General features: G+C 38.6%; 6 protein-coding genes across 7 annotated transcripts; 2 read left to right on the top strand and 4 right to left on the bottom strand.

The window, feature by feature from the left end:
• The first annotated feature begins 1379 nt into the window (after nucleotides 1–1379).
• Nucleotides 1380–3325, top strand: LOC109149168 (cyclin-D3-1-like). Its single transcript, XM_019296828.1, has 4 exons — nucleotides 1380–2041; nucleotides 2120–2321; nucleotides 2639–2775; nucleotides 2935–3325. The coding sequence occupies exons 1-4, from the start codon at nucleotides 1601–1603 to the stop codon at nucleotides 3142–3144; spliced, it is 990 nt and encodes a 329-aa protein (XP_019152373.1). The 5' UTR covers nucleotides 1380–1600; the 3' UTR covers nucleotides 3145–3325.
• Nucleotides 3326–6639: 3314 nt separating this feature from the next.
• On the bottom strand, nucleotides 6640–8062 carry LOC109149687 (probable carbohydrate esterase At4g34215). The gene is made up of 2 exons (XM_019297607.1): nucleotides 7242–8062; nucleotides 6640–7107 (listed from the first exon to the last, which is right to left on the bottom strand). The coding sequence occupies exons 1-2, from the start codon at nucleotides 7929–7931 to the stop codon at nucleotides 6841–6843; spliced, it is 957 nt and encodes a 318-aa protein (XP_019153152.1). The 5' UTR covers nucleotides 7932–8062; the 3' UTR covers nucleotides 6640–6840.
• Nucleotides 8063–8156: 94 nt separating this feature from the next.
• Nucleotides 8157–10199, bottom strand: LOC109149686 (probable carbohydrate esterase At4g34215). The gene is made up of 2 exons (XM_019297606.1): nucleotides 9326–10199; nucleotides 8157–8594 (listed from the first exon to the last, which is right to left on the bottom strand). The coding sequence occupies exons 1-2, from the start codon at nucleotides 10040–10042 to the stop codon at nucleotides 8325–8327; spliced, it is 987 nt and encodes a 328-aa protein (XP_019153151.1). The 5' UTR covers nucleotides 10043–10199; the 3' UTR covers nucleotides 8157–8324.
• A 5750-nt stretch (nucleotides 10200–15949) lies between these two features.
• LOC109149688 (transcription factor MYB44-like) lies at nucleotides 15950–17382 on the top strand. Of its 2 annotated transcripts, XM_019297610.1 has the most exons (2): nucleotides 15950–16559; nucleotides 16590–17382. In XM_019297610.1, exons 1-2 carry the CDS (start codon nucleotides 16137–16139, stop codon nucleotides 17067–17069), a joined length of 903 nt encoding a protein of 300 aa, XP_019153155.1. In that variant the 5' UTR covers nucleotides 15950–16136; the 3' UTR covers nucleotides 17070–17382. The 2 variants fall into 2 exon arrangements, with proteins under 2 accessions (XP_019153155.1, XP_019153154.1); XM_019297609.1 differs by having other exon boundaries at nucleotides 15950–17382.
• Nucleotides 17383–18913: 1531 nt separating this feature from the next.
• Nucleotides 18914–19704, bottom strand: LOC109149689 (MFP1 attachment factor 1-like). The gene has a single exon (XM_019297611.1). The coding sequence runs from the start codon at nucleotides 19630–19632 to the stop codon at nucleotides 19102–19104; it is 531 nt and encodes a 176-aa protein (XP_019153156.1). The 5' UTR covers nucleotides 19633–19704; the 3' UTR covers nucleotides 18914–19101.
• Nucleotides 19705–20003: 299 nt separating this feature from the next.
• LOC109149685 (cytochrome P450 81E8-like) lies at nucleotides 20004–23524 on the bottom strand. Its single transcript, XM_019297605.1, has 3 exons — nucleotides 23317–23524; nucleotides 21316–23222; nucleotides 20004–20673 (listed from the first exon to the last, which is right to left on the bottom strand). The coding sequence occupies exons 2-3, from the start codon at nucleotides 22246–22248 to the stop codon at nucleotides 20080–20082; spliced, it is 1527 nt and encodes a 508-aa protein (XP_019153150.1). The 5' UTR covers nucleotides 22249–23222; nucleotides 23317–23524; the 3' UTR covers nucleotides 20004–20079.

The following is a 23524-nucleotide window of genomic DNA, read 5'->3' as shown; positions in this document are numbered from 1 at the left end:
TAGATACCCAAAATTCAACGATTTAGAAATATCCACACGTTTGTATTTTAAGCCTTATATATATATATATATATATATATATATATATATATATATATATATATATATATATATATACACACACATGTGTGCATACTTTTGATCCATTAATTATTGCACATTAAGCAATTTAGTTATCATTGTTAATTTTTAAAAATTCAGTCTCTCCATTGTTCCAAATGCTATCAATTGTCCTTGATTTTAATGAGGTATATTAGTTGGGCTAGGGAGGGAAATTAGAAACTGCATGTGAAGTTGAAATGAAAGTAACATTATCATAGTGAAAACTAACTTTCCAAATAAAATATTTTGCTGTAACTTTTTTTCCAGCTTTTTACCTTTGTATTCTTTTGTTAAAAAGGAGATGTGAAGGTAGATGAGATGTGACTATTCTCTTCAACTTGCCCTATAAAGTGCCCTGAGAATATGAAGGGGAAAGAGAATTGAAGTAAAAGAAAGAAAGAAAGAAAGACAGTGAATAAAGCAATATTGCATTATAAAACTAGTACTAAGATGTGTGGTATGTACTATGAAGCATCATAATTTTGTCACCCTTATATCATTTGATGTAATATATATCATGAACATGCATTTTAGACGAAACTTGTCATGTGATCATAGTTGGTGAAAGGGTCACAAAAAATTAAAAAGACTAATAAATCGTTTAAAAAAAAAAAATCAAATTCTAACTTTATAGTTACAAAATTAACTGTTCAACTAACTTGATTATGATTGTCCTATATTATCTACTTTAATTTCAACTTTGTTGATTCCACCATGAACATAAAAATTACACGAAATTGTGCAAGCTATGATGCCTATATCCTTAGCCTGTCAAACTAGTATGTTGTATGATAGTACACCTATGTACATGTGTTTTCATTCTTATTAATGCATTGTCTGTGTGACTTCTTGAACAATCAATTTTATTTGTAACTATCATTATTTGATGTTAAGCATTAAATGGTACCAAAATTGTGAAGCCTGCACAAAAGATAAACGTATTCGGAAAGTTTTTATTATAAATTTTGTGGTTGTATATAGTAATTCTTACATATTGTGAAGTTTTTATTTTTGAAATATAATATTCAATCTTGATTTCACCTGACCTTCTCGATTTAAGTTGATCAGTACTCGATCTCGAGTTATTGTTCTCAAATTTTATCTGTGTGATCAACCGAGCTGCCCATGCAGATAATATTAAAATATAAATCTATTTATTAATCAAATTAATTAAATATTGTCAAGTAAAGAGGTGAATTCAGTGGGAGAATAAAGTATTTACTCTCATTGATTACTATATATGCAATAAGGTTTGCCTAGGATTTAGATCTCATAACTCAACCAACACACAAACGAATTTCAGGCTCCAAATAAAAACCCAAACTTTGTGTTCTTTAATGCTCTGATCTTATGCTGCCTCACTACTCTCTTCTTCTCTACGATATATAGGGAAGAAAATCTCTCAAAAACAACCATTAAGCTGTGTTCTTCTCTGTCTCCATTGACAATGAAATAAGTGCACACACAACCTAAATCTCTTCTCATCGATCAGAAGAAGATGGCAAAAAAGCTTCCATTTTTGTTTGATGCGGCGGCTCTGTACTGCGAAGAGGAGAATCTTGGAGAGGAGTGTTTTATCAGAAACAATTTCGATGATAGGTATATAGAACAGGATTTGGTGTGGGGAGATGAAGAGCTGAGGTTTTTGTTGTCCAAAGAAGAAGAGAACAATCTGCACGACATTCTTGAAAAGAACCCATCTTTGTCGGATGCAAGAACTGAGGCTGTGGAGTGGATTTTGGAGATGAATGGTGGCCATAATTTCTCAGCCCAGACTGCACTTCTGGCAGTGAACTACCTTGATAGGTTTCTGGGGAGTAGTGTTGTTGAATCCCAAACTCAGAAGCCGCCATGGATGAGTCAACTCGCGGCTGTTGCCTGCATCTCCCTTGCTGCCAAAGTTGAAGAGACCCAAGCGCCTCTCCTCCTGGATTTTCAGGTATTGATGTTAGTTAGTTAGTTAACCCACAATTATCAGACATTCTTATTGTTAATCTGGGATGGTGTTTTGGTGTAGGTTGAGGAATCTGAGTTTATGTTTGAGGCTAAAACAATTGAGAGAATGGAGCTGTTGGTTCTCTCCAGTCTTCAATGGCGGATGAACCCTGTCACCCCTTTCACATTTCTTGATTACATTGCAAGAAGGCTTGGGCTCAAGAATGCCCTCTACTCTGAGTTCCTCAGGAGATGTGGACATGTAATTATCTCCATCAGTTCTGGTAATCATCCTTAATTAACAACCAACACAAATGTCTCTATTTTCAAGATTCATTTTATGTTTTGGATGACAAGGAAATCTAAACCCTGTCTGGTAACAATAACCGGCAAAGGATCATAAGTAAGCTTACCTATAACTAACTGACCCAAACTAAGAAGTTAGGTAAACACTGTCTTGTAATCCTAATGAGGAAAGGATCATGAACCAGGTTAGGTTATTTATGACTGGCTAATCGATTCAAATCAAGAAAATTAATAGGTGCTCAAACCAAGATTCATTTTATGTTGTGTTGACTATGAATTGCATGAATTTCTGCAGATTGTAGATTCATGTGTTACCTGCCCTCTGTTGTGGCCTCTGCCACCATGCTGCATGTCATTAAAAAGCTGGAGCCTTGCATTGGCATAGAAGAGTCCCAAGAGCAATTATTGTTGGGCATTCTTGGAACCAACAGGGTTTGTATTTCCAAAACCCCAAAAAAGAAAAAAAAAAATACTATTTGTACTCTCGAGATACATATCTTTTTCTCGTCCCGCCATGTCAGGGCGGGCGGGCATGTACGCGAGATACATAGAGAAAACTAACAATAGTAGTCGGTGTAACGAAACATGCAGGAGGAAGTGGAGAAATGCTGGAGGCTAATCAGAGAAGTGGCATCAAGATTTGAGTTTGATAGAGCTCAGAAACGCAGAATCCCTGGGAGCCCGAAAGGGGTTATGGATGTGTCGTTTAGCTCTGAGAGCTCCAATCATTCATGGCCGATCTGTTCTTCCCGGGAGCCATTGTTGAAGAAGACAAGGACTCAAGAACATCCTAAGCATTGATTCCTCAGTGGATTCTTAATCTTAATTGTTTTCATATTTCCTTAATATAGATTAGATATATTGCCAAAATAATAATTCTCCTGCCGTTGCTTATTCAGTGGGACATATTAAGCTGCCCATCATGCATGTCACCAATTCCAATTCCTTATTTAAGGTTGATGAAAAAGAAATTACTATTTAACATGACTTTACGCAATAATTAACTAATTTGGGTGATTAAGACTTATTAAAAAATTGGTTTAAATGCCACTTTTTATTATGTCAAAACAAGATGTTATATGTTTTGATAAGAACGACTGAGTGAGTGAGGTATGCTTCTCGTATTTAAAAATTACGAGCTAAGTTTGATTCTTGCCCATCATCTTGGATGAATTTGTAACATAGGATTTTTCTAGTACGATTTACTTCTTCTTTATTTATTAAAACGCTCGCAATCGCTATTCTAGGTGAGGTACTAAAGCCCACCTTGTAATCCTAGTCGACAAAGAACCATATGAAAGTAAATTAGCCTAAACTGTTTATAACTTGGCTCAACGATTTACCTTTTTTGTGTGTTGAGATAGTTGGCATTTTATCTGGAAGGAAAAGAAAACATGAAAAACAGCAACTAGTGGAACTGAGGAAGCACAGTGTTTTAGTTGTCTGTAGTAGAATCTTTTGTTGTTTAATACTTTAATGTCAATGCCAAGCTGTTACTGATGCTGTGATGCGATGCAGTTTAATTCATTTTAATTAGTCAGTCGACTGAATTTGTCATGTTTTAAACTTAAAAAAAAAATATTTATATTAAAAAAAAAAAAAAAAAAAAAACTAAGGTAAAAAAAAGGGTAAATATTTTACTATTATGTTAAAATGCTAAAAATATTTATTGGTTTATGATTTTTTTATATAATACTAAATACCGGATATTATAGACACCAATGTCTATTGGAACCGTTAGAAATTAGAAAATGTTATTTATATACACTCTCAGCGGGTTGTGTTGAAAGTAGCGTGAATGTCGGATCACTAATAAACCTAAGACTCTGTCGTCACTCATTAATTTGCACATTATTAAGAATGCATGTTGTCACATGGATGTGGCAATTTATTCTGTGGATCATGGTCCACCTAACTGTGTGAATCATAAATATAATATTCATTTTTAATATACTAAAAGTATATTATTTGTATAATGAATATATACTATTTGATAACATATAAAAAATTATGTACTTTTAATATATTAAAAATGTACTTTTTATTTATTATTCATACAAATGTGTAGATCATGGTCTATAGAATAATGATTGCATGGATGTAGAGTGTCAATGCGAGCCACGTGTCTTCCATGCACTCGGTAATCAGGTCGACTAAGGGGAGACGTACACGTGTAAGGATATATCTGACTAGCTAATTGCTTATTGGTTTCGGTTTGGACGCCCAGTACAGTATACGTGTTCAGGGTCTCGGACGAGCAATAAAATCGGGACCGAGCACATAAATGTTAGGGCAACAGCTCATCAAGCCAACGAGTTGATTAACCTTCAGGTCTGGTCGGCTAGGGGCTGCACTCTGGTCGGTTAAGGTCAGGTCGGCTAAGGGCTGCACTCTGGTCGGTCAAGGCGATTCGTACCCGACCAGATCCTGACTACAAGAAGGCCAAAGACCGGAGTATATTCCCTATTAGACAGCTTAATTAGTATAAATAGGAGGGTCATCCCCTCACTTGTCATATCCAATATATTGTTACACAAAGTCAGTTGTCATATTCATATCATTACAACTTGACACCACTTGTGATACTCCCTACCTGTAACACACAATACTACTTGTAACTATCTTCTACTCGTAATACTACGAAGTCGTAGTCCACTCAACTACGAAGTTGTGACTCCCGGTTCAATTTATGTCATCAATGTAATTGTTGTGAAAAATGAGATCAATAAATCAATAACAAAAACAAAAATAAAAAATGAATAAAAGATTTACGTGCAATGTGTAAAGGGAACGAAACTATTCTTTTATTAATTGGAATTATCATACATGATTATACACACTATATTTATATATAATCCTAATCTCCCATACATTTATAAAATTACTCAGATACCATAGTGCATAGCACCACCCCCACACCCTTAACCCCACTCAGCAAAGCATGCAGACTAAGTGACAACACTTGTCACTTAGCTTGTTGCGCTACGCTACATCAGGGTCAGGCATACACGACCGATACTAAGAATATCCACCGAATGAATAGGAAAGGTTGAAGAAAAGATAGATGTTGGGATTATATTGGGGGGCAATATCTGATCTTTGGATTTCATTTGTTGCTTGCAACTTTTTGTTGTTGCAGTCAAGAGACATTTGAATAGGAACAGGGCATCGTATTGTGTTCAACACCAAAACAGAAAAGGGAATGTTATACAGTGAGAAATTGTATCCTCATAATATTTTCATTACACTCGATATATACAACTCTCAAAACTTTTTAAAGTTGTATCTCGTATATATGTGATGGATTTAATTATCTGGAGTGGACCCGAATTACTAAAAGCGATAAAGAACGTATATAAGAAATATGTAAATAGTTCTTACTAGTCACAAATCAAGCAAACTTTCTCCATAAATAAAAAATTAATCGGTCTTGGCACCCTTAAGGTCATCATCACCTGTTCCAGAACCGGAAACTGATTTGATTGCAGAATCAATTTTGTCAGCCACCTTAGTAGCTGCATCCGCCATGGCGCCACCAACGCCGGGATTCTCATCGCCGTGAGGTCGATGGATCACTTCCACCTTCTCCCTCCGCGGCTGCTGCCCCTGCCCCGCCGGCCACTCATAATTTGTGCTCTCCACCTTCGTCTCCACCCCACCTTCCTCATTTATATACTCCCTTCCCTGTCAACAACACAATTAAAAAAACACATAATGAACTAAACAATAACGTTTGTTGTTTTTGAGTTCAAACGAACTCATATATATATATAAACTAATGCCTTTACAAGCTTCAATTCTCTTACCTTCGAGGTATTCATGTTCCTGTGCTGCAACTGCAATCTGTCTCTGGCAAAAAGACCAGGTTTTCTACTGGGAAACTACTTCTATTTATAATTTGAAGATAGAAAAGGCAAGGGAGTGTAGTTGATTGGTGATGTGGCTTCTTAGTAGTTGGCCACGATTAAGGCTGTCGTGTCCCTCTTGGAGCAATGCCACCTGTCCCGCGAGCTAGCTCAAGTGATCAATCACCTTATTTACAGTCATTACTAGTTCTATTTAGTTGGCCACGATTAAGGCCGTCATGTCCCTCTAGCAGCAATGACAGGAACTGACTGGAAGACTGTTTGGACAACTTTCAATTTACCTCTTTCAATATTTTTGGGGACTTAGAATTAGTCTAGTTTAGGCTGGAAAACCTAATGTAATAACAATAACAATAACAATTCCATAAGTGGTTGGTTTGGTTAATTAGAAAAATTTTGATGCGCCAATATGTATTGGGTATAACAAAAATTTTATATATAACTATACTAATTAACAAATTTCTTTTATGTAATTGTACTAAGTACTGCAAGAACACTAATACAATTGATCATAAAGTGTTTTTGGATTCGTTCTTCTTCAATTCAAGCAAATCTACAGCAATTTGCGTTCGTGGAAACTGGAAAACTAGAAAGCATTTGTTGTTTCCATGAAACGTAAACCTCAAACTAACTAAGGACATCCACAAGTGTGGTTGGTTGAGGAGACAGTAGTGTTATTGTTGGGTAATAATACTGATTTGTTCTTGGAAACTGTTTCCGCCAGCATGGTTCCTAGCCGGACATATCCCTCCGTCGTCAAATGAATGCCGTCCGGTCCCATCGGAAGCCCATCTGCGTCCACTTTTATCACATTCGGAATGTCTATTTCCGTCTGTGCTTTTCTCACGTCTTCCGTGAATGGCCCCTTGAACGGCGGTTTTGGGTGCGGAATTATCACCTGCATTATATATGTCTCAAAATATATAATTAATGTGCTCCATCTCAACTAAAAGTCTAAGTTAATAGTTGGATTAGATTGCATACTATATGTCACTGATACCAAACCATCTCAACTAAAAGATTATTACGTACCTGAAAGAAGGGGAGCGTAGGGGAGAGCAAATCGCTGCGCATTTTGCGGAACAATGTCTCGAGGTTTTTCCGGTAGCTTTTTCCGACATCATAGAACTTGGAATCGCTTTCGCCTTGGTACCAGAGAACAGCCCGGAGGATTCCGCCTTTCTTGATGGCCGTCCTCGTCCTGGACAAGAATATCTTGTAAGGATAATAAGTGTCGCTGGTCCAGTTAACAAGCGACGTCCCGCCGGCGGCGCAAGGCACAAGTCCGATCACCCCGAAATCCGGCTCCAATTCCAGCAGCCTATTCGCGAACGCCATCCCAATCCCAACCCCGCACGTTTTGTTGCAGTAGATCCCCTGGTGAAGCGGCTCCTGCGCTAACTCCCACTCGAAATGCTCGCTGAACCGGAACACCGCCGGATTCCGGTGGCTCTCCGCCGGCACCCTCCCGTCCCATATCCTGATCCTCTCCCCGTCCACCATCCTCGCCACCACCCCTCCCCGCCCCGCCATGTTGCTCTGCCCCGCCAGCACTATTATCTGCTTCGCCACCTCCTCCTTCTTCTTCTCCGCCTCCATCATCATTTCTCCGGCGGGAATCATCGTCCTCCAAAAGTACAATATCAGCAGCAACACCGTCAATAACGCCATCGCGCTTTCGTTCTTCATTTGCCACTTCTTCTTCTTACCCATCATCTCCATCTTCTTCTAATGGAGTAAAAGCTATGATACCAAATTGCTTTAGACTTATTACCATTGTCTCTGTTATATATAGCATCAAGATTTTTTCTTGATTCAATTCAGCTTTCCATTATATTAAGCGAAATGGAAGAATGGAATGAATGTGTTAAACTACTTTCTTGGATTGTTATCACTAATATCTGCAGAGATGTGCATTGAACATAAAGAGGAATGGTAATGAAAAAATGTATCAAGTAATTTGTCATTAATATGCTTCTTTATCCATAAGTGAGATGCCAAGGGGGAAAGAATTATACAACAAAAGGGAAAACACCCAATTCCCCAAGACAAAAGATTGAGTTTTGTTTGTGACAGATAACTTAGTCACATATATTGCTTCTTGTGTTGTCCAACTCACCTAAATGGCCTGCAAAGAAAGCCAGAAACAAAACTGTGGTGTCTCCTCGAGGCGCTGCTCGTTTGGAGGCGGAGAGGCATTCTCTCCAGGAAGGCGTCGCCTAACATCTGCCCGAGCTGGACCTGAGATGCGGTGGTGAGGTGTAGATAATCGGGGCCTGCCTGCAGCCCCTTGGCGTCCACGGTTTTCACATTGGGAAGATCCACATGGAACTGAGCATCCCTCACTTCATCTATGTATGGTCCTTGTTGTGTTGCCAAAGCCACCTAAAACAATCAATCAATCCACAAGGTGTTATCCCATTATGCATAATGTTAGTAAGAGCTGAAAGGTAAATGCAGTTTGAGTTTGATTTTTCTGCTGGCTAGATCCATATGATAAGTTCTTGAAATGATTATAGAGATATGAATCATTGAATCAAGAGTTGGACCTATCTATCCAGCAGCCCATGTTCCAACAAGGTGTGTTTTGCTAATTAAAAAATGGTAGGGTCTTGAATTGTCCATCAAGACAAGGATAGGTTCACCCCCCTCTCATGATCATCTATAATCAAACCCCCAACCACCCTCACTCTGATACTAAATTGAATTATATGTTTCGTTTCACCAAAGAGCTTAATCCACCTTTCTCCAAGGGCAAAATTTCAATTTTTTGGATAAGATTAGTGTAGCTTATGAAATCCTAAACAGACAAATCTGCAGCCATTATCCGAGTGTATGCATGAATAAACCTGTCTTGTGACCCTAACTAGCTATGAACCACAAGCAGGTAAAGAGATTAAATTTAAATTGTTCATAGCTGACTAGCTCGGCAAATATGCCACTCCCATTTGAGTCCAACTTGTAACAAATATTTTTAAATCATTCAATGGTTGAATCAAAAAACCAATGAGATTAAACTATGTGCACATGGGAATCTGAGCTTATAGTTGAGTCTAGATAGTTGAAATCAAAGAGAAAAAAAGAAGAATCTTTTCTATAGGATCAAAGTAAAGTACCTGAATGATAGGAAGAGTGGGCAATTCCAGATCAGTGCGGACATGGTTGAAGAATCTCCGGAGTCTACTTCTATACTTCTTGGCATCCTCAAGATTCACAGTGTCAGTCTCTCCCTGGTACCAAAGTAGCGCCTGAATCGTCGCGCCGCCGCGGGCCGCGGCCTCGCCCCGCCGAATCAGCCGCGTGTAGAGGTGGCCGCCGCGGCCCCACTCGCTGATATTCGTCCCCCCGGCGGCGCAGGGCACCAGCCCGATCACCCCAAGCCCCGGATCCTTCGTCAACACCGTATGCGCAAACGACATCCCCGGCCCAATCCCCACCGTCTTGTTAATATCTATCCCCAAGTGCAGCGGCTCCTTCGCCGCCTCCCAAATCAGCCCCGGACTGAGGCGGAGCACCGTCGCGCTCGGCTGGCACTCCGGCGGCACGTACCCATCCCACACGTCGTTAACCACCCCGCCCCGCCCCGCCATGTTGCTCTGCCCCGCCAGCAGGAAAACGCTGCCGGGCTGCGAGAAATACGGGACGCCGCCGCCATTGCCGCCGAGATCTGCGGGCTTGGCGAATCTAGCGCAACCCAGAAGGAAGAAACACAGAATAGCAAACATCGCTTTTGCGACGAAAGTTGAGGAGGGTTTGAGATGGTAGTTGGGTTTACTTTTGGCAGCTTGTCTTTCCAAGTCGACTGACGCCAATGTCGTATTGCGCAACGCCATTTTCAATGGCGGATGGATTCCTTAGAGATCGGGATTCTTGAAAAAAACATCATTAAACTCCACGTATGAAATGTTTAAGTCACGTGTCCTAATAGTCTACCGTCTTTTTGAGGTAATTAATGATAGTTTCTACTTTCTTGACCAAAATATCACCCAGTTGTTGAACCTTACTTGTCACACTTCATCATATCAAATCAAAAATATCTATAAAGTGCGTATTTGTAATAGTCGCAATGTTAGAGTTTCATTCCTCTTATGATATACGCGTATCAGACACTTATCCTTTTACTTAATATCGATTGAAATGTTAATAATTTTGTTACGATAAATTTTATCTTGTGTAAATAAGAATGAATTAGTTATTTTAGGGGCTCATATTTAACTTATTATATAATATAATAATGTAAAATAGCTTTCAACAAAAAATGTAAAATAAGTTGTTTTTTATTCCACAATTGATGCTACAATATAGCAAGATGATATATATAAATAAATATCCAAGACTTTGTAGTTAACTCAACTTTGACAAACAAACGACCAAGTTGACAATTAACAATTAGAATTAAAATTATAATACTGACATAAGTTCCCACCTACTAACCAAATAGGTCTTTATTTATAAAACAATTATTTATTAATTCAAATTGCCTTTAAAAATCTGATTTGATTTTCTGAACTCCTAAAAGACTAAATGTTATTCTTATCCCAACGAGTCTTCCTCTTTGCTAGATGATGTGACATATTGAAAAATATTTGCTTTTTATATGATGACATGGTTAACAAACTTACTACTGCAGTCAGTGTTGAAAAAAATCTCGCATAGACACTGATTAATCGGCGCCTAGGCGCCTGCCGGCCGCCTAGCGTATCACCGTAACTAGGCGCCTGCTAGCCGCCTAGCGTATCACCGTAACTGGTGGTCTAGGCGGCCGACTAGACCGCCTAAGCGTTGACCGCCTAGACCTCCTAGGCACCGATTAGTTATTCTTCTCTTCTTTTTTAAATGAGTTATTTCACTTAAAATAACTTATAATATATTAACAATAAATCTTCAATACATAAAAAATAACATCTATCAGTGGTCTACCTTACCAGTTGGGCACTTGTTATACCATGGACCCTCCCACCTGTAATCCTAATTATGTATTTTTAGTATTGGAATTGTGAACATCTAGATTATATATATTGTGTTTCTATGTTTTGAGAATTTGTGAATACAATACAGAGTCATCACAAATTGTAAATTTTTAAAGGGTAAATTATGGACATTTAATATTTAGGAATAAGGGTCAAATATGTCATCCAACTGCACACAATAATTCAATTAGGCCACTGAATCTAAAAAGCCAACAATTGGGTCCCTAAACTAACCAATTTCAAACAATTCTTCCAATTTGAAGGTTTCTAACAGGTCATCCTTCCAAATAAATTATTTTTTAAAAAATAAATTTTTAAAATTAATTATTTAAATTAAAAAAAAAAAAAAAAAAAAACAGCCCCCCGTCTCCGGCCGGAGTCTTTTTTTTTTTTTTTTTTAAATTTAAAAACAATTATTTTTTAAAATTTATTTTTTAAAAAATAATTAATTTGAGAGGATGACTTGTTTGTTAGAAATCTTCAAATTGGAAGAATTGTTTGAAATTGGTTAGTTTAGGGACCTAATTGTTAGTTTTTTAAGTTCGATGACCTAATTGCATTATCGTGTGCAGTTCGATGGCCTATTTGACCCTTATTCCTAATATTTAATTGTGTATCTTTAGATTTGAATCCACCTTATAAGGTGAACCTAGATCTACAAAATAATTTGCTCTACCTTACAATATGGACTATGATATATGGTATACTTTGTCATAATGTTTTGTGTGGGCTTGTATGTAAGTGGAGGCCCAGTAGAACATTGATCCATTATACAAATTACTAATGAACAAAATTTGGGTAAAATTAGTAGAAGTTTGCTCAGTTCAAATTTACTAGCCCATCACAACCCAAAGGAACGGCCCATTTATCACTGTATGTCAATGATCAAGTATTAGATTTTTTTATTTTTTTATTTTTTTAGTACTATTCACTTTATTACAATTTAATATCTATTTATACATACTTTCTCAACATATTGAAGCACAAAAAGTCAATATTTATCCTCACACTAAAGTTTGAACTTGAGACTTCTCATTTGAAGGGTCACAATTATGTCGCTCGACTACAAAGTTAACAAAAACAGAAAAAGTTTTACGGTATTAATTGGGCTCTAACTAAGATGAAAGAGAGTTAGAGGATCATTATGGGGAGAATGTAAGAGTGCTTAGGAAAGAGGAGATGGGAGGGGAGAGAAAAAAATGAAAAAAAAAACTGAATTTAAAAAAATAATAATAATACTTTAATTACTGTCAGGCGCGCCTCTCGACACAATGGTGACAGCCACGCATGGCTGTCACGCATGGACAAAGAAAAGGTGGGCCTCATATTTCAGAATTCTCTCCACATTTGCAGAAACTTCACATTTTTCTCTTTCTTACTTCTCTCCCTTCCACATGACTTTGATTGTGACATTATTCCCATATTATATACTGATGGGGTTGCTCTTAGAGACCCATGACTTCTCACCTATACCTCGATGGGTATTTAGGGATTATTAATGAATTGGTTATCCCCACATTAAGTTACCCTTATTAGTTAATTAAATGCTTAGGAAGTTATTAGAATAACAAACTATCCTACTAAATTAAGAATGTGAACACCTAAAATACCAAATGAATTACTATTTATATGCAAATACTAAAGAAAGCTGCTAACTACTAACCACTGCATTCACCTGCTTCTGCACCATTTAGCCAACCACTACTTGGTACCTACCAACTGATCCATTACAAACAACCTATCATCACCACCGTCCACTACTCAATTTACTGCCTCAAACCTAAATTAAACAAACTCTTGCATCATTCTCTACTACCAAAATATAGTACTTCTATTTTTTAAAAAAATATAATTGTTGTGGACATTTTGTTTTTAATATGTTATACGATAATCGAACCTAGCATTCCACATCAATACCGAGCGATGGAGATATGTAGCGAGTTTACTAGTACCATATATGACTAAGAGAGTAGCCAGATTTAGGCGTATCTCAGTCACTGAGGTAGTTGAGAGACAATTACCAAGTTCAGGCGGGAGCGACAAGAAAAGTGATTTTTGTCACTACTACTATGGATGTCACATCAAGCCATCAGGGTCAGCATAGGTCGTGATTGACTTGAACCACAAGTGTCGATCTGTCACATCAGACCTGTTGATAGAAGAACCAGCATGTGTTTCTATTCCAACACTATAAATAAAGGCATTTGCCAAACCAATAAGGGAATCAAACTTTTGAGGCTGCAATATATACTTCACGAGCACTATAGTCTCCGAGCTCACTTGTATTAAGAACCCATCAATCACCAGTAATAAATTAAAACACCTATTGCCTCCTTATATAATATCCCTTCATCACTTTTATTCCAAAGAATACATATGTAGTGTATAGTTGTATACATTCCAAGCTTACAAAATTAATAAAAGTATTGTTTATATTCCAATTTCACATCAAATGAGAGAACAAAATTATGAGATAGTAAACAAAGTCTTTCTTTATTTCTTTTCTTTTGGTGTTAAATGAGATGAGAGTACAAATAATTTTATTTTTCAAACTTTGATGTGGACTATGTAGATAAGTTGGTTTTATGAACCCCTTTAAAAAAAAAAAAAAAAGAAAAAGAAAAAAAAGTAGATTTAACTAATGCATATCACTTTTTTTTTTTTTTTTTTTGGGTTGAATGATATAAGTCCAATAAGACATCATATAAGAACTCAAAGGTTAAAAAGTTGTATGGGTTTGGTGGACTTTGCAGCTGTTTAAAGTTGATGTCATTTCCAAACACGGTTCTTTCACTGCCAAAATAAAGGTGTTCAATTCTGACCAATATTATTGAAAATCACTATTAAAATAACAAAACAAAATAAAAATTAGATATCATTATTACTTGCTTAAATAATATTTTAAAATTTTTATTTGTTTATTTATTTATTTATTATTATTATTATTATTATTATTATTATTATTATTATTATTTGCTTAGGCTCACTACGAACTGATGAAATTATATTGCGAAGGAATGACAAGAACATAGATTTACTAATAAGATGTCAAGTAACTCATATCTTTTCGGCCTCTTGAAATTATACTTCAATCGGCAGAGGTTACAAAGACTTTTAATTATTTAAATATTGTACTTTAAAATGAAATGATTTGGAAATGAAATTACAATGATCTTTTATAAGCCATACCTTGTCAAAAGCTCTGAGGCGTGAGATATGACAAGCAACTCTCCACTAGATGGGGCAAAGCACGTGCTTTGCGTCAGTTGTGCGTGGAACCACGCGAGGCCTCACACGAGCACACAACTTGCACAAAGGTTGCACGACGTTTGCAGGAGTTACACTGGGTCGTCTCGACTTCAATCCTACCTAGTTGCGTTCTACTCTCAACCTTTATCCCTTGGTCCCAATAGCTGGGTCAAAGACTGAAATGAGAAGGAAATACAATTTGTTGACAAAATTGGAAAACTTTTGAAAAGTGGACAAGATTAGGAAAAGAGCATTTGGGACATGCGTTTCTTGTCACATGCATTTGAACTTTATTTTTTTTTTTCCAAAATTAACCACAAACGCAAGACGGTGGTATTATACCAGAGACGAGTCGCGAGTCAACTCTGCCAGGATCGATAACCTTAACGTCGTGAGTGGAGTACGCAAGAAGAAAATCCCAGATTCCAAAGCTACCGTTCTGGCCAAGTCCGGCACCACCCTCGGCACCGACAACTATATCGTCACCGTCGGCCTCGGCACCCCCAAGAACACCCTCACCCTTGTCTTCGACACCGACTCCGACCTCACCTGGACTCCGTGCTAGCCCTGTGCCAAACCCTGCTACTCACATCAAAAACGTATCTTCGACCCCAAGCTATCCACCACATATTCCAACATAACCTGCTTCGCCACCGCCTGCTCCGACCTCACCTCCGCCACTGGAAACGACCCCGGCTCCTCCTCCTCCACCTGCGTTTACGGGATACAGTACGACGACTCCTCTTTCTCCGTTGGGTTTTTTGCCAAAGGTCGTCTGAGCTTTGCGTCTGTAGTATTATATAGTCAGAGACTTAGAACTTGCGTCTCTGATATAATACCACTTGCGTCTGTGGTTATTTTCGAAAAAAAGAAATAAAACTCAAACACACATGGGACATGCATTTTTGATAAAAAATACATGTCTCAATGATCTTTTCCTAATTTTATCCCCCTTTTAAAAATTTCCCTTTTTTATCAACAAATTGTATTTCCTTCCCATTTTAGTCTTTGAGCCCTTAATTGCTACCCCAAACCCCTATCTCTAGACTCCAATCGCATCAAAAATGCATGTCTCAATGATCTTTTCCTAATTTTATCCCCGTTTTAAAAATTTCCCTTTTTTATCAACAAATTGTATTTCCTTCCCATTTTAGTCTTTGAGCCCTTAATTGCTACCCCAAACCCCTATCTCTAGACTCCAATCGCTCTCTAATCTATGCCCCATTTCTCCATTAGTACCTTCCAGACTCAACTGCATGAGTTCTGAATTTTTCTCAAAGATATTTTATGAGAAAGATAAACAAAGAAAAAGAAAAGTGGTTGTTTTTGCATGGATGAATATGGTGTCCAGGCTGTCTGAGTCAAACTCCCCATCCAACTCCAACCGTGAACTTCAATTTCAAAAACACTATCCAATAATTACTAACTTCCAAAACGGTCGGTGGGTTTAGAATTTGTAAAGTGTAATTAATTTAGGGTAACTCCACCATAATCCACTTTCTAATCCCCGGGATTTTAGCAACGTGTGATTCGTAGGTGTCCTCCCAGATTTCACAGCTCGACGCGTGTCCCATGCCAACTCAACTCGTAACTGTCAACCGGCCGCCGTTCCTGTCTTCCCCTTCTTATATCTTCTCTCTTCTCAGACGCTTCACCGCATAATATAATTTTCTCGGTTTCTTTTTTCTTCTTCTTTGGTCGCGAGTTTATGGAGGAGAAAAAGGAGGCGGCGGCGGATAGGATTAAGGGTCCCTGGAGTCCAGAAGAGGATGAGATGTTGGAGAGGTTGGTGGAGAAGTACGGGCCGAGGAACTGGTCGCTCATCGGGAATTCTATTCCGGGACGGTCTGGGAAGTCGTGCCGGCTCCGGTGGTGTAATCAGCTTTCGCCGGAAGTGGAGCACCGGCCGTTTACGGCGGAGGAGGATGAGACGATCATCCGGGCGCATGCGAAGTTCGGGAATAAGTGGGCCACCATAGCCCGGTTGCTTAGTGGCCGGACGGATAACGCCATTAAGAATCACTGGAATTCTACTCTGAAACGCAAGTGCGGTTCCGTGTCGTCGGAAAACTTGAGCTTTGAGCCGCCGCCGCCGCGTGGGCTGCCGCTCAAGAGATCTTCTAGCGACGGCCTCGGGGTGAACATGTCCGGTCTTCATCTCAGCCCTTCCGACTCCGATTTTAGCGATATCTATAACCCCATCGCCAGAACCGGCGGCGGGAAACTCCCGCTCCCGCTCCCTCCTCATTTTCCGACGATGGAAACGCCGCCGTCGTTGTCGTCCGACCCGGTTACCTCTCTGAGTCTCTCTTTGCCCGGATCCAACGAAGCTCCACCGTTGATAAACCGACGCAATCATCTCCTCCCTATTCCCCAGCTTCCCCAGGTGTCTCCGCCTGCAAAAGTTTATTTACCCCCACAGCCGCCTCAGAGCTTCCAGTTCGCCGCTCCACCGCCGCCGCAAACGGCGGAGAAGCCTTTCTTCAGCCCGGAGTTCTTAGCAGAGCTGCAGGAGATGATAAGGAAAGAAGTGAGGAACTACATGTCCGGGGTTGAACACAACGGCCTCTGTACGCAGGCTGATGAAGCAATTCAAAATGCGGCGGCGCAGCGTATCGGCATTTGGCACCGGCAAGATTGAACACTGGGGTTCTAAAATTGACAGTCTCGGATCAGTTTCACCTTCGTCTGTAGAATTTCGCCGGATAATTTTGCAGAAATATACAGACTAGAGAGAGAAGAGAAAAGAAAATCAGTCCAACCAAAAAAAAAAAAAAAAATTTACTAATTTCTATAATGAATTCTAGGCCGTGAAAATCATGTTTTTAGGGAGGTTCTACAAGTAGCAGTTCAGTTATGACAGTTAAATGAGAAGGGTCTGTAACGTAGAATTCATAATGGGTAATGTTTTTTTTTTTTACTCTATTTTACTATAACAAACACTTTATGGTTGATGGAATTGTGTCTCAAGTGAGAACTGAATGAATTGTTGAAGAAGATGTTTGGGGGAACAATATACAAGTAAAAGGATAAATCTTGGGATTGATTAAGGATAATTTAAGTGTAATCTAGCAACACAACCCCTATTGTTGGTTATTAGGGCTGATATGTGGTATGGTTGAGTGGGAGGGACTCAACCATCTTTAACTAAAGATCAAGAGTTCGTTCATTGGCTAAGATATGAAAAAAAAAAAAAATTTGTTGGTTAGACATAGTATAAAACCTTGGACTCATACTATAAAACCAACCACTATAAGCCTGCCACGCTAGCTCAATTGGCCCGACGATCACCCTAAAGTCTTACTATAGTGGCAGTGTGTGGGTTCAAATCTCACTAGAAACCAGAAGGCTCATTGGAAGACCTTAACCAATACTCCTTACGTGCAGAAGCCGGTTAGTCTGGCATCCTACTCCTCCATCTCCTCTTGCAAATGCATTGCCGTTTGCTCAGCAAAAGAGTCAATCTACTGAATCTTTGGAAGGAAATAGGAGTGTTGATTGGTGTGAATCAAAGCCCTTTGAAGTATGGAGAAAAAGATTACAGGTATCATACAGGTCTATGTGAGCTAGGGAAGAAGCTGTGGAAGTTCTTGTAGCCCAGACTAATGAAATGCCTGCATCAGATCAAGATCAAATTGCCATCTTTGATAAAACTTAGACAAATTTCTGTTACTGGGTATGCCATGGTGTTATTTCCACCTTGCAGTAGCTTGCAAAGAAATATCACAAAGCAATAGCCATTTTATTATTATCCAACATAGTAGAAATACATACATATGCTGTCTCAAACTGGGAATAGGAGAAGAGAAGGAAATTTGCGAGAATAAGATGAGGGAGGAAATAGAGGAAAGTTACTAGCTTTACCCACAGCAATGGTCTCAAATCTCAAATCACCAAAAACACAAAATGATTTTCTCAAAACTACTCATCACTAGATATCAGAGTGAAAGCAAGAGTAGGTGGCTAAAAACCATAAAAGCAAGTAGGATTAGTTGCAAGTCAAGAAATGCAGCAAATTTGGTTCCTGGACAAAGCAGACATGTACAATTGATATTAGAAATCCAGTCAAGCATAAAGTTTCTCACTTTTAGCTTCTAGGATCATGAAAATCGATGCATCTAGTTGACATTATTCAAACTTAGTAAAACTTTCATAAATCATCAATAGATGCATTCCAAAGTTCTCTTCAAAACACTCCCCGGATCTGAGATTTTGCTTAAACATATTCAAACTAGGGCCATGTTCATAGATTTAACTGCTTTCTTTGTTCAAAAAAATGTGTAGTCAGTGGAATCTGTAATTTCAATGCTCTATTCAGATGCAAGGTAATGATATGCTCATAAACAGATAGTGGTACAAAACCCACAATGAAACAACGAGAAATGGGAACTTTAAGGATCAAACAATCTCACATTGGATAGATGCTAAGAGACAAAATGAAAAGATAAGTGCAGGATCAAAACAAACATAAAAAACTGAGAGGGATAAGTTTAATAAAGACTGAATATTATTATAAGCAGTGTTGTAAATCCAAAGACAACACGACTAGATCTCAAATTATCAGAGCATCATGAAACGAGCATTTTCAATTAACTGAACTCCAATAATGTTCCAACTGCAAACATATATATATATATATATATATAATGTCTCTAGAAACCTCAATCCGCATTTCAAGGCGCATCCTCAGGGGCCACCATTTCAAGGCGAGCGTAGAGCTTCTCGCCCTCCTGCGGCGGCGGCACACTCTCCGGCGCCGGCACACTCTCCGGCGCCGGCGCGCCGGCGAATCTGGACTTGATGGCTTCGAGCATCCGCTGGCTCACCTCCTTGGAGTAGACCTGGAGGATCTCGATTCCATCGCCGCCGCCGTCGTTCGCTCCGGCGGCGTTGAACGCCTCCTCTTCGATACGCTTAGCGATCTCGGAAGCCTCCTCGCGGGGAATAGTGCCGTAACGCTTGGACAAAATCGACGGCGATGACAGCGTCTCGATGAGGCGCTCGATCACGGCGTCGCGGGTTTTCTGAATCGGCGGCCAGATGCTGAAGGAGAAACTGTCGGGCTTTTTCGGAGATCCCAATGAGGGTTTTCCCTGATCCTGAGGTGTCTCGATTTCCGACATTGTCATCGTTGAGGTATCGGTCTCTGACTGATGATGCTTTGCTTCTACTTCATGCGTTTGCTCTTCGATTTTATCGCCCATTTTCAGAATTCACCGAAAATAATGGTAACGGAGATGAATTATAGGAAAGTATTTATAGAAATAATTAAATGTTACTGTATTATTTTACAGTAGATTTTTAGTCCATAAAGTATTATTGGAGTCGCGAGCCAATCAGGAGAGGAGGATTGGAGGCACGATAATGGATATATGTTGAGTTCTTATATAGTATATACTAATTCTTTTACTCGCATGGAAATATATCGGAGATGTTCATATATGCATATGTAAATAAATATTGAATTTGTTCACTGCATGTAGTAACTACTAACTACACACATTTCTACCTTATTTATTTCATTACATGCAAACAAAAGACAAAATCTATCGTCCAGGGTCCCTCATCCCGACCAGATAGGATGGGGAGGTATTTATTTCATTACTTTATAACACATAAGATGACTCAAAAAGTTGAGTTGTAACGAGGTTTTAGAGCTGGGAGAGAAGTGGGATGCAATCTTGGCGTGGAGTGCAGACCGGTTCCAAGGAGCCAACGTCCATTTTGTCCTTTCCAACGTTTTCCCAGTCGAAAACCTGGACAATTGCACCCAATGCCAGTGAAATTGCTCTCAACCCCATGTTGTTTCCCGGGCAAGCTCTTCTCCCCAGTCCAAATGGAACAAATTTGTAGCCGAATCCATCTTTTTCACCTTCCATTGTTTCAAATCTCTCTGGCTTGAACTTCTCCGGCTCTTCCCATGCCTTGGGATCTTGATGCACAGCGCGAACATTGATCATTAAGGTCGTGTTTTTGGGAATGTCGTAGCCCCCAACTACAGAGTCTTCAGATGAATAGTGAGGTAACAGAAGTGGTACAGGAGGGTTGAACCTTAGTGTCTCGTTCACAACACAACGCAAATAGGGAAGTGTGGGAAGATCGGACTCATTTACCAACCTTGTGTGTCCTACCTTGCTGTCAATCTCGGATCTGAGTTTGTGCATTACCTCCGGGTGAGCCAAGAGAAGTGTCATTGCGCATCCGATAGTCGCTACTGTTGTCTCTGTCCCTGCAATAAACATCACCTGAAACACAAATTTGCTTTAACTTCATTAGACCAAAATCTTAGGATCATCTACTCAAACACAAAGTTCCTTCACATAAGATTTTTGGTTTTCAGTATCCAGTTCTAAAATCAGGGTGACATATTTATACCTCATTTTCTTCTGTTTATTATTCTCTGGTTAGTTGCTACTATGAAATTTAGAGTCTAGAAAGCATATTCTCTGGTTGACTAATTGAACAGGTAAATTAAACATAGTAAACGTGTTTTCCATGTTAGTTTTTAAAATGTTTAATGATGCAATGCATGGCCCACTTGATAAGCTTACACCTCTCTCCAAAGGATTAGCCAATACTACTTTCAAGAGGTCAATTTTGACATGTGTAATATATTTGACATTTCTGGCTTTGCTCTTCAAGTTGTTTATGGACATGATAGAACCAACCCCCCCACCTGTCAGTCAGTCATTGGCTCAAATACAAAAATCATAATTTAATTGCAAAGAAAATGACTTCAAGCTTACTTAATCCAATATTTGAAGATGTGACAATCAGCTTAAAATATTTTATTACAACACTAAGGATTTGTTAATTTTAGAGCTCAAAATTTTAGGATAAACAAAAACAAAAAATAGAAAAGAGAAAAGAGTTTAGAATGTTTTTACCAGTAGAAAGCTTTTGATAATATCGTCTGTATAGAATTCAGGCTCCAATTTTTGGAGAGAAAGTAGAGTTTGCATGATTGGTGTTGCCTTCTTCCTGTTATTCACCTGAATAATACTCGGATCGGAAGAATAGATTTCCTTCTGTTGAAATTCATCTAATAAGCCACTCGAGAATTTGATCCTCTCCTTCTGCAGTAACACCATCTTTTTCTGAATCCCTTTGTAACCAAACCACCTCAACACTGGGAAGAAGTCACACACATTGAAGAACGGTATATCTGGGAAGAAAATCTTTCTGAGTTCTTTAATGATTTCCTTCCCCTTGGTTCCCCCTGCATCTTCTTCATTCACAAGCCTTTCACCACTCACAAGTCTCATTATAGTATTGTAAGCAAAAATAGACACCCAATTTTTCACATCCACTATTGAGCTTCCGCTCTTGGAGACTCTGAACAACGAGCGGATAAGAATTCGAACCTCTTCTTCTCGGATGATGGAAGAACTTTGCAGGTTAATTGTGGAAAATAGCTCAATAGCAGCAAAACGGCGCAGAAGCCTCCAAACCTGGCCATATGGTGCCCACACGATACTAGAATAGTTGAAGCTGAACATGTCTCCAGCCATGACCTGAGGCCGGCTTGCAAATACAATATCGTTCTTGGTGAGGCATTCTTCAACTGCAGAAGGCGAAGATATGACAAGAAAGGACTGGCAACCAAACCGGAGATAAAGAACTGGACCATACTTAGCTGATAGTGAGACAAGTGTTTGATTGAGTGAGTTTTTGATAAGATGAAAGTGGCCAACAATTGGTAACGCAAGTGGACTTGGTGGTAAATTTTTCTTTTTATGGGAAAATAATTTTGACAATATGATGAGGAAAAAAGACAGTAGAATTGCAGTATAATAGTAGTATTGCTCCTCCATGTTCATAACCCTGAGAGAGAATCTTTGAGCTAAGAACGGAGAAAACCAAAGAAGAAGAGAGTAATCAGGTCAATTTTTAAAAGCCACCATCTTGTATTTTTCTTACTGAGGAGGGCGTCTCACTCCACATGTGACATGACAAGTATTCAACTCTGAAGATTATGATCAGCATCAAACCTATTACTAACTCTTTTTTTCTCTATTGACTAATGGTGCAGAAATTTTATGGAAAATTATAAACAAAGAAAACGTTGAAAATAAAGACCCAGTCTAAACACGTTTTTATCATTTCATGTTCCATAAATTATACTTTCCCAGTCTAGATGGTAGGAATCTAGTGCTAATGGAAGTATGCAATTGTCAGTGTTTCCTGGAGACTGGCTTCTTCCAACTTCAAACAAACGTAAAGATACAACTTTCATTCTCTCAAAGAACAGAAATAATATATGAATGAAAAAGGAAAACTTCCATTCTCTCAAACAGAAACAATATATCTACTATAGAACACAACTGATTGATTAATCACATAGTTTTCATTTAGAGTCAAAGGGGCAAACATGTTCTTAACCAAGCTAGATTGTTAATCCTCAAACAGGACATAACTTTCACATACTCAGTACCGTGATTCTTCTATTTATCAACAAATTGATTGACTTTGAAAAAAGAAATTCAAGAATTAAGCTTTTCAACCTTCATCTTTACCCACCAGAAACAATGGTGTATGATAAAGCTATAACTAAAAAGGGGGGAAAAGAAGAAAAGAATGAACCAACCATAAGTATCCAGTACGCTACTAATTCAAGAAAAACCTACCACCTTGTTTTTTTTTCCCACAGACATTTTATCAAACACTTGTACTGCATATTACGAATCTTCTATCACTAAACAATAAACCAACAGAAAAAAAGGAAAAATTGATGGATACGTAGCTGAAACTGGAGTTGTGCGTAGTTGATGGATTCGTCGTTCCCAAACGCGGCCTAAGGGTGTGAAGTGCAAAATTAGGAAAAGTGAGAGGCTAAAGTGAAAAAAGAAAGTGATTTGATTGAGGATGAAGGAAAGACTGTATAATACCAGAAATGGAATCATTAAACCCACAAACTCATATTCCCTATGCTGTTGTGTGTATACGGCGCATCTGTAATCTGCTTGATAAGCCAATCTGCAGTCAGTACAGAATCTCAGTTTCTTCTACAAATACTCTGTATTTCAGAGTATAAAATAGTCGTTCAAGTATTTTTTTTCCACTACCAATCAGGCAATCATCCATCAAAAATGTAAC

The sequence above is a fragment of the Ipomoea nil genome, unplaced genomic scaffold, assembly GCF_001879475.1.
Source record: "Ipomoea nil cultivar Tokyo-kokei standard unplaced genomic scaffold, Asagao_1.1 scaffold2159, whole genome shotgun sequence".
In the NCBI taxonomy this organism is placed as follows: Eukaryota; Viridiplantae; Streptophyta; class Magnoliopsida; order Solanales; family Convolvulaceae; genus Ipomoea; species Ipomoea nil.
This window is presented reverse-complemented; position numbering and strand designations above follow the sequence as displayed.